The 14,933-nt window shown below is 45.0% G+C and overlaps 1 protein-coding gene across 4 annotated transcripts in view; it reads right to left on the bottom strand.

Annotated features, from left to right (window-relative positions):
• The window catches only part of MYO5B (myosin VB), a 298,226-nt gene that overhangs the window by 215,247 nt on the left and 68,046 nt on the right, over positions 1–14,933 (bottom strand). For all 4 annotated transcript variants that reach the window (XM_081212616.1, XM_081212615.1, XM_081212617.1 and 1 more), the window contains exon 2: positions 748–858. In XM_081212616.1, coding sequence (XP_081068742.1) covers positions 748–858 — 111 coding nt within the window. The remainder of the gene's footprint in view (positions 1–747; positions 859–14,933) is intronic.

The raw sequence follows: 14,933 nt of genomic DNA, 5'->3' as shown, positions 1-14,933 counted from the left end.
CCGTATTTTTTGCTCTATAAGATGCACCAGACCACAAGACGCACCTATTTTTTGGAGGAGGAAAACAAGGGAAAAAATATTCTGAATCTCAGAAGCCAGAACAGCAAGAGGAAACGCTGCGCAGTGAAAGCAGCAATCCCTCTTGCTGTTCTGGGTTCTGGGATAGCTGCGCAGCCTGCATTCGCTCCATAAGATGCACACACATTTCCCCTTACTTTTTAGGAGGGAAAAAGTGAGTCTTATAGAGCAAAAAATACGGTATGTAGGCAAAGACCTCTTTGCAAACCTTATTCAGCTTATTGTTTGTGTTGCCAACCCTTCAACTGATTGGTGGTGCCCACAAACCCCCTTTCGGCTCACCTGCATCTTTATCCGTCTCACACCTGACATCACACATCACAACAGGTGTACAGCAGGTGGGCATGGCTTGGCCAAAACAGCCTAGAGAGGGTCAACTGGGGAGGCCTAGAATCCTGAGTTCCCCACCCCCCTCACTGCTACACACAGTTATAGGCTCAGGGCCGCCTCATGCGGAACAGCTTTCCGCACAGAAAAAGTATAACTTGTCAATCATCCCCTCCAGAAATCTCTTCGAACATGAAGAGGAATATCTAAAAGGTCGGTGCTGGCTGTTTGGACTTCAAAACGTTTCCTCAGCATTTCTTGAAAACAAGGAAACACAAGAAACAGCAGAAAACAGTGACACCCCCCCCCCAAATAAATAAATAAATAAAGAGGAGGACGTACCGTTTCATCTTCAAGTTTCAGGTGCAGAGTTTTATCCCCCTCCTTGTAATCTTTGATGATTTCTGCTGATTTCCAGACTTCCTCCGGGTCAGGAATCCAGACTCTCGTGTACTGCAAAGGTGAAAAGAAGGGAGGAAATTGTTACGGTAAATTGCTCAAGTAGAGAGGCCTCCTCAGTAACACAAGAGGTTCATCTGTTACAGAATTCCGATTTTAACAGTGGCTAAAAAGAAGGCTCAAAAGCAAGACATAAAAGCAGGGATTGGCGTAGAAGACTCTCGATATGATATGATAATCTTTATTGTCATTGTCCCATACAGAACGAAATTGAAAAAATCTACATCAGACATTCAAAAACCAACTACATCAGACATTCAAAAACCAACTGCTATCCCAGCTATTCCACCCTGGTTAGCCCCTAAAAACGCTGATACCCCATAACAGAATACAATATACTCACATAAAGACTACCTTACACTGCATTTAAAACCAAAATCACATTTGGATAGAAACTGTTTCTCAGACGGCTAGTCCTAGTCTTTATAACCCTGTACCTTCTTCCAGAAGGCAGAAGCTGAAAGAGATCATTTCTGGGGTGCGCACTATCCTGCACTATCTCTGCAGCTTTCTTGTGGCACCTGGAAGCATAGATTTGATCCAAGGTGGGAAGAGTGCACCCAATTATTCTCTCTTCAGACTTTACAACCCTGGACAGCATTGTTTTTTCCCTGGCCGTGCAACTCCCAAACCACACACAGAGACCATAAATTAATACACTCTCCACAGTACAATAGTAAAATGCCATCAACAGGTCCTTTGAGAGATTATTTTTCCGGAGGATTCTCAGAAAATATAAGCTCTGCTGTCCTCTCTTCATCAGGTCTTTGCTGTTTTCTCCCCAGGTTAGGTCATCTCTCGGGGTCCCTTCCAACTCGAGAATGATTCCAAGATTCCTTGTCTTGACCCAAAGACGTACCTGGAGATGCTACGGATTCAACGCAATACCTTTTTATGCAAAGCACATCTTCTACCACTGAGCTACGTCTCCTCCTCGAGGAGTTGCCTTTGCGACACTCTAGGACAGGGGTGGGGTTCTGAATCCAACCATTGGGCCAGAACCGCATCTCCCCCACACTGATAGTATGAGTCAAGTTTGACAGGTGTGTGTGTGTGTGCACGGGGCTTTGCAGGGCGCTGCCAACCAGCTGACAGGTGGTGCCTGTACTGTAAACTCCTTTGGACCAGTTGCACCTTTACCTGCCTCACACCTGTCCTTACCTGATTAAAGGTAAAGGTAAAGGGACCCTGGGGTTACAGTGCTCATCTCGCTTTACTGGCCGAGGGAGCTGACGTTTGTCCGCAGACAGTTTTTCTGGGTCATGTGGCCAGCATGACTAAGCCGCTTCTGGTGAAACCAGAGCAGCGCATGGAAACGCCGTTTACCTTCCCGCCGGAGCGGTACCTATTTATCTACTTGCACTTTTTGGGGTGCTTTCGAACTGCTAGGTTGGCAGGAGCAGGGACCGAACGATAGGAGCTCACCCCGTCACGGGGATTCAAACTGCCGACCTTCCGATCGGCAAGTCCTAGGCTCAGTGGTTTAGACCACAGCACCACCCGCGTCCCTCCTTACCTGATTAGGGCATGGCTTATCCCAAACCAGATTGCAGGCCCAAGAGGGAGGCTTGATGGGGCAAAGCAGGCCAGAATGTCTTCACCCCTGCCACAGAACATACGGAGAGCTTGCTGGATCACAGCAATGGCCCATTGAGTCCATCATTCTGTTCTCCCAGTGGCCAACCGGATGCCTGTGCAAAACCTGTAAGCAGGACCCACGCACAAGAGCTCTCTCTCCTCCAGTTGTTTCCGCCAACTGGAATTCAGATACTTATGGCCTCCAACAGTGGAGGCAGACCATCTCCATCCTTGAAAGCAGCCACCGGAAGCCTTATCCTCCATAGATTTTAATCCTCTAGGAAGCAGCGGTGTTCATTCTTCATCTAAAGCTCCTCCCAACCTGACATGCATTATTAGGTTTGGAAGTTAATGGAAACAGACGTGCATAAACTCAGACAAGTAAAGACCCCATGCAGAGACCCTCTGCAGGCAGCTGTGTAGGGGGTTCATAAGAATGAAGGTTTATTGAACAGCATCGTCACGGAGAAACAGGAACAGCAAAATATAGTCCCAAGCGGATCACATTTACACTCTGCTAATGGGCTTTTATTCAATTAGAGCTACAACTGTGCTCTGTGCAGTATGTGTCCGGAAGAGTTATGGCCTCGCAGGCTTCCTTTTCTGCTTAGGCAGATAAATGAGCCTCCTTCCAAGGAGAGCAGAGCTTGTTACGGGGGAAACTCCCATCCAACAGCGTCATGTTGCAAAGAGTCATGGTGCAACTCCAGATTAAAAGAGCTCTGTAGGCCCGCAGCATCTGAAGGGCTGCTGGTTAAATCGCCCCGATTTAGAATAATGAAAGTGGGTGGACAATGTCAGCTAGCAAGAGGTTTGTCATTTCTGCAGTTAAAGCACAACTTAAATTCTAAATACAGTAGTCAGGATCCTGCTTTGTCTGTAATGAGCACTACTGTTGCTGCAAAAGATATTGGATATATAGTCGATAATGAAACGGATTATGTCATTAATTTGTTTTCATCTTATTGTGGGTGGTGTTGTAATACAGTGGTACCTCGGGTTAAGAACTTAATTCGTTCTGGAGGTCTGTTCTTAACCTGAAACTGTTCTTAACCTGAGGTACCACTTTAGCTAATGGGGCCTCCTGCCGCCGCCGCCGCCGTGCGATTTCTGTTCTCATCCTGAAGCAAAGTTCTTAACCCGAGGTACTATTTCTGGGTTAGCAGAGTCTGTAACCTGAAGCATCTGTAAACTGAAGTGTCTGTAACCCGAGGTACCACTGTACTGGGTGACTGATGGTGGCCTTAGGCTAAACAATAAAGTTCTGGAAAAACACCCAGAGCTGTTTCTCCCTCTGTCTAGGAACTATACCAGTGTGACACATTTTGATGCATGCCAAGCTAAAAGGGGAGCAAGAGGAGACACAATAGAAGTGTGTAAATTTATGCAATGTATGGAAGAAGAGAGAAGAGGAGTTTGGGCTTGATATCCCGCCTTTCATTCCCTTTAAGGAGTCTCAAAGTGGCTAACAATCTCCTTTTCCCTTCCTCCCCCACAACAAACAATCTGTGAGGTGAGTGAGGCTGAGAGACTTCAGAGAAGTGTGACTGGCCCAAGGTCACCCAGCAGCTGCAAGTGGAGGAGCGGAGACGCGAACCCAGTTCACCAGATTACAAGTCTACCGCTCTTAACCACTACACCATGCTGGCTCCATGGAGACAGTCCATAGAAAAAGGTTTTTCTCACTTTGCCACCACATCAGAAGTTGGGGACCTCCAATGAAGATGAACCTCGGAAGATTCGGAAGAGACAAAAAAGAAAGCAATTCTTTATGAGATAACTGCATTGCAGTGGGTTGAACTAGATAACCCTTGGGGTCCCTTAGAAATTTATGATTATTCTTTGAGAACATAGTTAAACTAGAATTCACTCCTACAAGTTGCTGCGGCGGCCACCAATTTGGATGGCTGTAAAAGAGGAATGGACAAATTTATGGAGGATAAGGCTGTCAGCTCTGTCTCCACGGTCAAGGGCAGGGAACGCCGAGAACTGTATGTCTCAGCGAGGGGTACAGGGGTGTCCTAACAACTCTCAGCATCAACAAACTACAGTTCCCAGCATTCTTTAGGGAGAAATTCGTGACTGTTTACAGTGGTCTCATACAGCTTTAAATGTCCATTGAAGATGCGGCCTCTTTTCAGCATCTGACCTTTGTTGGACCAGTACCTGATCAATGAAAACTGTTAGCAAGACAGATCCTAAAAGTATTGCAATGGGAAGTCAATGGTTCATGGGATTTGGGCAGTTCCACACTGGCTTTTGTTGACACTGCGTCCCCCCGAAAGTGGGTAAAAACCCTACACTAAGCACAGCTGAGGGGTGCGGGTGGCGCTGTGGGTTAAACCACAGAGCCTAGGACTTGCCAATCAGAAGGTTGCCGGTTCAAATCCCCGCGACAGGGTGAGCTCCCATTGCTCAGTCCCTGCTCCTGCCAACCTAGCAGTTCAAAAGCACATAAAAGTGCAAGTAGATAAATAGGTACCGCTCCGGTAGGAAGGTAACAGCGTTTCCGTGTGCTGCTCTGGTTCACCAGAAGCGGCTTAGTCATGCTGGCCACATGACCCAGAAGCTGTACGCCGGCTCCCTTGGCCAATAAAGCGAGATGAGTGCTGAAACCCCAGAGTCGGCCACAACTGGACCTAATGGTCAGGGGTCCCTTTACCTTTTAATCACAGCTGAAAACTAGATGCTGGCACTCCTGAAAGCAAACACAATCCTGTGTACAATTATCAAAATGCCCCTCAAGAGTTAATGAAATGGCAGCTGTGAATATATATATTTTTAATGCTTTGCAGCTCAATAGCAATGAATTCTTTCTATGTATAATGTATAATTATTTTTAGGATTACACAATAGCTGGAGCAGCAGGAACTCATCGACGTTAATGAAGCTATCTAAATATATTGCCAGAGCAGCAGTTTTGCTGGGTGAAAGGCGGAGGGGAAGAGGGAGAGGATGGGTAGACATGTGAGTGCCTCCAGAATGCTGCCTGCACCTCAGTTTCTACCTCTCAACACCTTCCAGCTCTGCAGTTGTTGGAATGGACTCCTGGTTTTAATTACCATGAGAATGCAGGTGGGAGGGGGGTGCCTTTAAGAATCTTGGCATTTATTGCTCACAGGGCATTCTGTTTAATCGCAGTGCTTGGCTGTTTACCGCCTGCGATTCCTGAACCAATATTGGGGATGTAGATAGTCAGTATCTGGAAAAACTGGAGACAAAAGTGGTTCAGTAGCAACGTTGGGCCATGAGCCCAACCCATAGGGCAAGGGTGGAGAAACTGAGGGTCATGTTCGCTTCTGGGAAATATTCCAGCGGTAGATGGGGCCAGAAGCAAAAGCAGGCACAGCAATGCATGCTGATTTAAGCTGGAACAGTAGAGCCACATCGGCACATTCCTTTCAGCCCTCCATCCATGTAAGCAAGGAGCAAGGCAAGAACACTCAAGGAGGATGCAAAGTATGGTCAGAGAAGAGGGCATCTGGGGAGACTCTCAAGGGGCAGACAGAGAAGACCGAAAGGCCTCATTCAGCTCCAGTTCCTGATGGTCCCCATTCCTACGACAGAGCAAGGCCTTAAGGATGTTCCCGGACAACCCAAACAACACTTAGACAAGCATCAGGAGCCTTAAAGTGCACAGTCCTTCCCTAAACACATCTGCTCTTAGTTACTCCCCAGGCTGCCTTCGTCGAGGGAGGACGTTTTTATGTCACCATTGCTACTGTTAAAAATTTGGAAGTGAGATAACCACTCAGAGATCTACAGTCATACATCGGGATACAGCTGCTTCAGGTTCAGTAACCGGAAAGGGTTACTTCCGGGTTTCGGCAGTAGCGCATGCGCCAAAGCGATAAATTGCACTTTGCGCATGCACCGAAGCGCCTAATTGCAACCCGTGCGTGCGCAGACGCGGGTTGCGAATGTGCATCCCGCACGGATCACGTTTGCAACCTGAGCGTCCACTGTACTAGTAAATCCTGATATACCTTCTGCCCATTATCCACATGGTTACAGCAATAGCCTGAGCTCCCAGGTTATGCAAAGCCAAACCATGGTTTAGCGTGAATGTGCTCCCAGAGAGGAGAACACAGCTGTCTCGCTCCTCCCTGGTCTGTTCTATGTGAGTCTAGAGCAGTGGTGGCCAAACTTGGCCCTCCAGCTGTTTTGGGACTACAATTCCCATCATCCCTGACCACTGGTCCTGTTAGCTAGGGATGATGGGAGTTGTAGTCCAAAAAGCTGTAGGGCTGAGTTTGGCCACCACTGGTCTAGAGAAAGCTAGATCATGAGTCTGGGTTTGGGTGACACCCTGAGCACATCAAAACAGCAGAATGATCAGGGAGAAACAAAGCAGCCGCAATCTCCTTTCCCCAGAGTTCCCGTGTTTGCACTAACCTTGGCACGGCAAGCAAACATGGCCCCCATGTGTTGCGAACTGGAGGAACTGGTACATTTATTTGCTTTCCACCTCAATTCTCCTCATTTTCAGCGAGCGCTCAAGGCTTGTCAACAAACAGCAATTTCTCAAAAACAGCCGTCATATATTACAAGCATGAACAACGTCTGTGGGGGGTTTGATGCACTCAAGCCACTTTCGGGAGAGGAAAAATCTGCATGGGAGTGATACGAGTGAAGGCAAGAGATGGATTTGGGGGTGGGGGTGGGAGGAGTTCAAAAAGCCTTTTAAAAATGCAAGGTGCCTTATTGACAGGCTATGAAAGTAGAAGCCTTCCTCTTGCCTGCAAAGCCCTGAAAAGCCCTCCAGATGTTTTGGATGACAATGTCATCCTCAGCCCCAGCCAGCACAGCTGCTTTGCCTTCCAAAACACCTGGAAGGCTCCATTATAATCAATAGGAGTTACTGCAATTCATGGATTGCACATTACTCTAACACAGTGTTTCCCAAACTTGAGTATCTGGCTGTTTTTGGACTACAATTCTCACCATCCCTGACCACTGTTAGCTAGGGATGATGGGAGTTGTAGTCTAAAAACAGCTGGAAGCCCAAGTTTGGAAAACCCTGCTCTAACTGCCCCATCTCTTTTTTTAAAAAAAGTGCCATTTTTGTGGGACTTAGCTCTTGTTCCATGCATGAGCAAATTGCCAGCAAAGCGTGCTGTCAGACCAATTTCTTATGAATCACACTTTATAAAAGAGGACCTAATAAGCATTTTGAAGTACACCCACATTAATAAACGTTCCCAGTGGCTTCTGGAAAACAGACTGAAGTACCGGGATTTTGACACAAAAACAAAACACTTAAGGATGAGCACATAATCTGTGCCTCCAAAGTTAACCGTTTTAAATAGGATCAACGAGAAGCCGTTAATGCATGAAGACCTTTTCGAAATAAAGGTGCACTCGCTCAGAGCTCAGCTCTCAAGAGGAATCTGCAAGAGCAGACGGCATTCAGCGACAAATTTCTGACACTAAATCTGTTCTTAAGGAGGATTTAAGTTCCTCTTTAAGACCTAACAAATAAAGTTAAGGGGGTGTTCCAAGAGGATAGCAGAGATTGTATCACACTGCCGACCAGAACCTCAGTTCTCATTTTGACACGGCTATGCAGTAACACAGCAATGCGATGGAAGGAATAGGCCGTTAATTACAGGCATCTGTGAACGTAAAACAAAAATGTTAATCGCCCCCCACACAAAGTTTTTCTCCTGGCTTACGCACACATTCCTTTCCTCCACACTTTCCAGGCATGGTCCATGCTTTGAAGCTCTGGGTCTGAAAGCACTTAAAAAAACAAAACAAAACTCTGAAGCTTCCCACGTGAAGAAAACCCGCTCTTTAAAGCTGAATCGGAGCAAATGGCAATCCGCAGAAAACCAAAATTTTGTTGCGCTTCAGCTTTTTCATTCCAGGGGGACAAAAAAAGAGCAGTTGGACACAGGTCTGTGCCTGGAAAGACTGGGGCAAAAGATGAGTGTGGATAAGCTCTCACTGTACCTCTTTATGAGTTACTGTTCTGACTCTGCCTTCTTCATCAGCCTACACATAGGTAGGTATTGCTAAGGTTTTCCAGCTTGTCATTCTAACTTTAAGAACCGGCGCCTTAACTTGCTTTCCTCCTCTTGTTAATACTATTTGCCCCTGTACTATGACTGCCAGGTGATCTCCAGGGTCTCAAGCGGAGGCCTTTGTCATCAGATGCTACCTGACCATTCCAACACTCTCGGTGTGTCTTCTTTCAGTCATGCCCAGAAGAGGGGTGTGTGCAGAAAATATAGGCAACTAAGCCTCCACTGAGCTGTTTGACAGTGGAACAGACTCCCTTGGGAGGTTGTGGACCTTTTAAGCAGAGGTTGTCTTGGATGCTCTAGTCGAGATTCCTGCATTGCAGGACTGGACTAGATGACCCTCAGGTTCCCTTCCAACTCTACAATTTGGTGATTCTATTATTCTAACTACCTGCTCTACTCCAGGTACTTGCCATCTCTCCAGCTATTAGGAGCTCGAGCTCGGCAGGGTTCAAATCTGGGCAACCCACAAGTAGCAACCTGCCTTACCTTCATAGATAGATCACAGCAGGAATGTAAGAAACGCAATTAGCAATTACTAGTACAGTGGTACCTCAGGTTAAGTACTTAATTCGTTCCAGAGGTCCGTACTTAACCTGAAACTGTTCTTAACCTGAAGCACCACTTTAGCTAAAGGGGCCTCCCGCTGTCGCCGCACCGCCGGAGCACAATTTCTGTTCTTATCCTGAAGCAAAGTTCTTAACCTGAAGCACTATTTCTGGGTTAGCGGAGTCTGTAACCTGAAGCGTATGTAACCTGAGGTACCACTGTATGAGTAGCAGCATCTGGAACATATGACATCAAAAAAGTTGAGACAAAAAAAAAGGAGGTTTGGAGTTTATGTATAGCAACCTAGTTGCTAGAGGCCAATAGGGATGTTGAAGAATTCTGAACGAAACAGGAGCAGAAATTGCTTGTCTTCGTCTATTCTTCCCATGCCCTGAATGGCCAACAGTCAGGGATGATGGGAGTTGTAGTCCAACCACACCTGGAGAGCCACAGGTCAGCCACTCCTGATGCAGACCATAGCTTTTTGATGTGACTTCAACATCAGCTAAGTTGTCCCCCTTTGCCTTATGTTTGGTTTTGAAGAGACCATTTGGTGGTTGTTAATTTATGTTCCTGCTTTTGTACCTTCAGAATTTGCTGTTGATGTCGGTTTCATTTGACTGATTTTTATTTTGTATTTATTTGTTTTTATTCCACACTGAGGGTTCTTTGTAAAGGCAGAAAGGGGGTCTTAATGAATTAAATAATAAGGAGTAGACTCCCTGGGTTTCCACAAACCATATTTGAAATTGGGAGGCGAGGGATGGGGCAGAAACTCATAAGCTTTGACTTTTACAAGTCTCATCTAAAGCTGGATTAGCCTTCAGTTCAGCCAAGTAGTTTTCTTTGACAGGAAAAGTCAAGAAAGTTATTTGGGTCACCGTTTCATTTTACAGATGACATCAGCTAATGAAACAAGATTTTCACTCTCTTCCTGCTTCTTGTGTTCATTATGTGAAAAGTCACATGCCTATTCCTACAAGCAGAGGCATGTTGGTTGCTATCACCGCACAGTTAACAACTACGGGGGCAATTCTGATGCTAGATCTGGAATTCCTTGAGCATACAAAAGAATTACGAACTCACCACATGGCAAAGGTCAGTGAACACGGAAAGCAATCAAGAAAAGCCAAAACAGGTTTCACATTCCTGGAGAAAACACTGGTAAATACTGGCTTATACTTGAGTAAAGAGAAAGACACCCCCCCCCCAAAGCATAGTTAAGTAAAAATTCTCCATGAGTCTGCATAAATGGTTCCCCACTAGCACATAACACTAGGTAGATAAAGGCTCAAGTTACAGCAATAGTTGTTGGGGTGTACAGGAGAATCTGCTGGAGACATGGAGACTGATGGAACGATCCTGTGAAAATGTGGAAGATTTTGTGAAGAGCTCATCTGACACCTTGCAAGCTAGACACCTTGCAAGACTTCTGGACTCAGAAAACTCTGGTTCATTAGCAACTGAACTTTGCACTTCTCAGCAAGGACTTTGTAAGTTGCAACCCTCTCTGGGCTCAGAGAGTGAAGACTTCTTGTAGCAACCGTAAATAGTGTGTGTGTTTGTCAAGTAAAAGCGGTCTCTGCTACACAGTTGTTTCCAGCGGCAAGCCTAAGCACCTGACTGAACCTCCATGGTTCATACAAAACACCTAACTTGGTTGATAACTATACTGACAGAAAAGACAATTCCATAATAGTGGAATGGAATTTTCTGAGCGTGGGTCTTTACGTAGCTGTAATGGCACCCCCACATACAAAAAAGAGGCATCAGTAGGCTTGGGGGAACTCCCTCCCCCAGTTTGCAGAAGTGCAAGAGGTCAAACCCTCAGGTGGTCGATTTAGAATTTCAGGAAAAAGACTGCAATCAGTTTCACTTTTTTTAAAAAAAGTTGTCTGTTTTTTCAACTGTTTCATGAGATTTGTATTTCTATTCTCCACACACTGCTACTTTTAGTTGCTTGGGAATCGTGCAGAAAGGTGGGACAGAAATTAAAACTAAACGGGGGGAAACCAACAAAATGTTTTCAGTCAACATTTGAGTGAAAATGGGTATTAAGATGGATGAGAGAGCCATTTTACCACCAGTCAGTTCTGAAGCCAGGGAGTTATTGCAGATATATTCAAGAGGGAAAGAGTGCATGTTGGAATACCCAAGATGCCTGGGGCAAGCCATGGCACTTACCCCCAGACATGCATGTACTTCAGGAAATGAAAGTCAGCAGTTTGTAAAAGTGACCATGTGGTGGCCTTTTCGCATCAAAAAGTAACCTGCCAATCAAGCCTGACAGAAGCTTTTTCCAGGTCAGCTTGAAGTCAGCAGAGTTTTGATTTTATCACCTTCGGGCTGACTCAAATAAACAGCTGAGCTCTGCCACAGCCAGAACACCATGGAAGCCTGCTAACACAAAAAGAATGCTAGGACCATGAGGTGCTGCCTAGTATGGTCACTAAATCTCACCTAAACTGAAAAATCTGAGGTAAATTTTAACGTCCAAAGGATTTTAAATCCCACTGAAGTTTCTACGGTGCGGGGAGGGGTCCGTGCATCCTTAACGTTGTGTAAAAACATCATTTCCCTTTAACGGCGATACTGGGCAGCAATCCAAGACAATTTTATTCAACTGCCTTATCTTATACCCTCAACACAAAAAGAGATGAGTGCCTCTTGGGGTTAACAGTCTTCCCAGCTTATTTATAATACGCCAAATAGCAAGAGACCACCCGATCAGCTGCATATGCCAATGTTTGGAGAGCAAACGGAGAGATCGTTTAGTGAGAAATGAGACAGGGAGGGGTGTCACTGGGTCTTGGGACTTAGGGTGTGCTGCTGTAGTTGAGAGGATTGACCTAAATAGTGTCTGCATTTATCTCTCGGATGAAACAAAAAGGGTCAGTGGGTGGGGGGTGAGGGAACCAAGGTTTGCAGAGGAGACACACTAGGAATGCCTGTGAGGAATACCAAAATAGAAGGGAATAATTGCAAACTCCCATTTATCCTTCCCTTCATAAGATAAGAAATGCGGAGGGGGGGGGGAATTAACTACACAAATGTTCAAGAGATGAAAATGTTGCCCAGAGGCAAATAGAAGGCATCAGAAACACTCGCTTCAAGCAAGAATGAGTGGTGGCTTTGTAAAAGCACCACATACGTGCCTTGGTTTGCTCTGCACACAAGACTCTCTCTTCCAAAGATTCAGCAAATCTTGTTGGCATCCGTGTCTTGGGAGACAATGCAAGAATGGGGGTGAAGTTTTGTTGCATTAGGGTCGCAAGCCTGGGCCATGGGGTTGGAGGTCCTGGGCTGCCCAGACAATGACCCCCCCCTCAGCCTTTTCACACCTGGTCTTTGGATCCTGTGTTGTGCTAATCTTACTACCACTGCAGTTACTTGATATATATTATCTTAATAGGCGTTACAATAGCTCAGTAAATCACCCCAGTACTCACCCCCACTTTGGCGAGGATAGTGCTGATTATACCCATCTCTCTAATTAATAATAATAATAATAATAATAATAATAATAATAATAATAATAATAATAATAATAATAATAAGCTCATCTTAAAGTTTTAAGTGTCTATACGCTTATTGCATTTATAAATTTTAAATTTATTGTTGTACATTGTTTTAAATGTTTGTTTTCCTTCTGGGATTGTACCCCCAAGTGTGTTTTATAAGCTGGTCTCCGACAGTAATAAATTATCTATCTATCTATCTATCTATAATAATAATAATAATACAATATCTATAATAAAAGGGCAAGGAGCTGGTATCTTAATGGCAACACTATGCGATTGCCACAAGGGGAAATCCCCCACAAAGTTTGTTTTAACTCTTTTAATGTCAAACTGGGCTGTACTGGCACAGAAATTTTTGCTGCTTGAAATGGACGTCCTCTCAACGCTTGGGAAGATCCTCACTGCAACATTTGGACATGACTAAGCCGCTTCTGGCGAACCAGAGCAGCGCACAGAAACGCCATTTACCTTCCCGCTGGAGTGGTACCTATTTATCTACTTGCACTTTGATGTGCTTTCGAACTGCTAGGTTGGCAGGAGCAGGGACCGAGCAAGGGGAGCTCACCCCGTCGCGGGGATTCGAACCGCCAACCTTTTGATCGGCAAGTCCTAGGCTCTGTGGTTTAACCCACAGAGCCACCCGCGTCCCTGAGCGAAGCATCACTGTGTCCCAATTTGCAATGGAAAGAAGCAATATCTGGGCAATAACTGCTTTTCAACATCACGATATATCACCAGCTAAACATTATAATATACCAATATATCACAATGTCAAAAATAAAGATGGAGCTACATGGAGGCATTGGCTGGCTTCATGGTTTTTCCTGCTTGTGATTTTTACATAGCACAGAAACACACACCATGAGTCGTGATATATTGCCAGGTCAAAAATTCTGAAACCTATAGCATGATATGGCCATCAAACCGGCTTTCAACGATATATTGATATACTACCCAGTCCTATGGACTACACACTCACTGTAAGTATCCCTGGATGGAAACTTCATGTCAATATTCTCCCTCTTTTATGATATGGATTTACATTAGCTCTTATGCGTATGTTTTAGGATGGTGATAAGCTGCCTTGGCCTGTGGGATCAGGGATGCAACTAAGAAAAAAAATAACCTTATTTTCAAAACCATTGGGGCCTGCTTTATCTTCCCTTGTGCTTTCTGTGCGAATTCCTGCAGCTTTCAGAGCGTGCATTTATCAAAGCTAAAACTACATCACCATCAGGCTTTTACAATAAATAGTTATGTGATCCATAACATAAAACAGTTAAGTCAGGCTAATCTTCACACAGTTATCATCCACACAGCTTATGGTTCTATAAATCTCAAGATGCTTACAGACATTTGGTAATAACCACTGTTTTATCACTTTATTATGGATTACAATTTACTGGGCGGCAAAGAAAGTTATTCCCCCGGCTATACAGGATTTGTTTTTAAAAAAGAAATATTTTTCTTTATTGCCATAGTCCCAGCTCTTTTCTTCCTCTGTATTTTGCTTAGGGAAAACTTCAAATATCTGTAACTCTTTACACTAGCTTATCAAAATTCTATGAAAGCAGCCCCATCTCGATTGTCACAAGATGCAAACACAGCACCAGTTTAGAACATGCTGATCTCTAGCAGGGATGAGTGAATTTATCAATTTCAGATTCTCAGTTATCCACATTTCTGCATCAGTTTGGGGGAAAACAAATTTAAGTCCTCATGAAAATTCATCAGGAAATTGCTCTGAATATACACATTTTTGTATGCAATTTTGCCCAATATACATGTTTTACAAAAGAAAGAAAACCTTTCCCCTACTATATGAATTAGTATGCACACTTCATCCTAGTACATGCATTTTTAAATACACTACTTGGCTGGAAAAGTGCACTGGAAGAATGAGAGAAGTGCAAATTTCAAAAGATGGAAGAATGATTTCTGTTTTGGAAACGGAGAATTGGGTAGGTTCACCTTTGAATAGGAACTGAACCGAATTTCTTCCCCATACTTAATCACTAGTTACAACAAGCATCAGTAGTTTTGGGAAGTGCACTGACAGGTGTATTAAATCCAGTTCTGAGTGTACTACTGATTGGGCAGGCAGAAAACTAAGCACAGCATAAACCGGGGAGGGGGGGGGGACAGACACACAAATTCAACAGAGGCGTTTCCACATCTGCTAATGCACTCACATATACAGGGTTGTCTTAACCATATGCGGCACTGGGGTGCAAAGATCCACCTGGTGCGCCCCCCCCCAGGTTGCCCAGTCCCAGGTGTGCAGGAGGGTGAAGCCGGCCAGCCACCTCAGCGCCGGACTCTCGGCCTGGTGCCCCGCACCCCTAGCACCTATGAGTAAGAAGGCCCTGCTCATACATTCGCCAATTACCAAATC

Source organism: Podarcis bocagei (assembly GCF_964188305.1).
Source record: "Podarcis bocagei genome assembly, chromosome: 11".
Lineage (NCBI taxonomy): Eukaryota > Metazoa > Chordata > Lepidosauria > Squamata > Lacertidae > Podarcis > Podarcis bocagei.
This window is presented reverse-complemented; position numbering and strand designations above follow the sequence as displayed.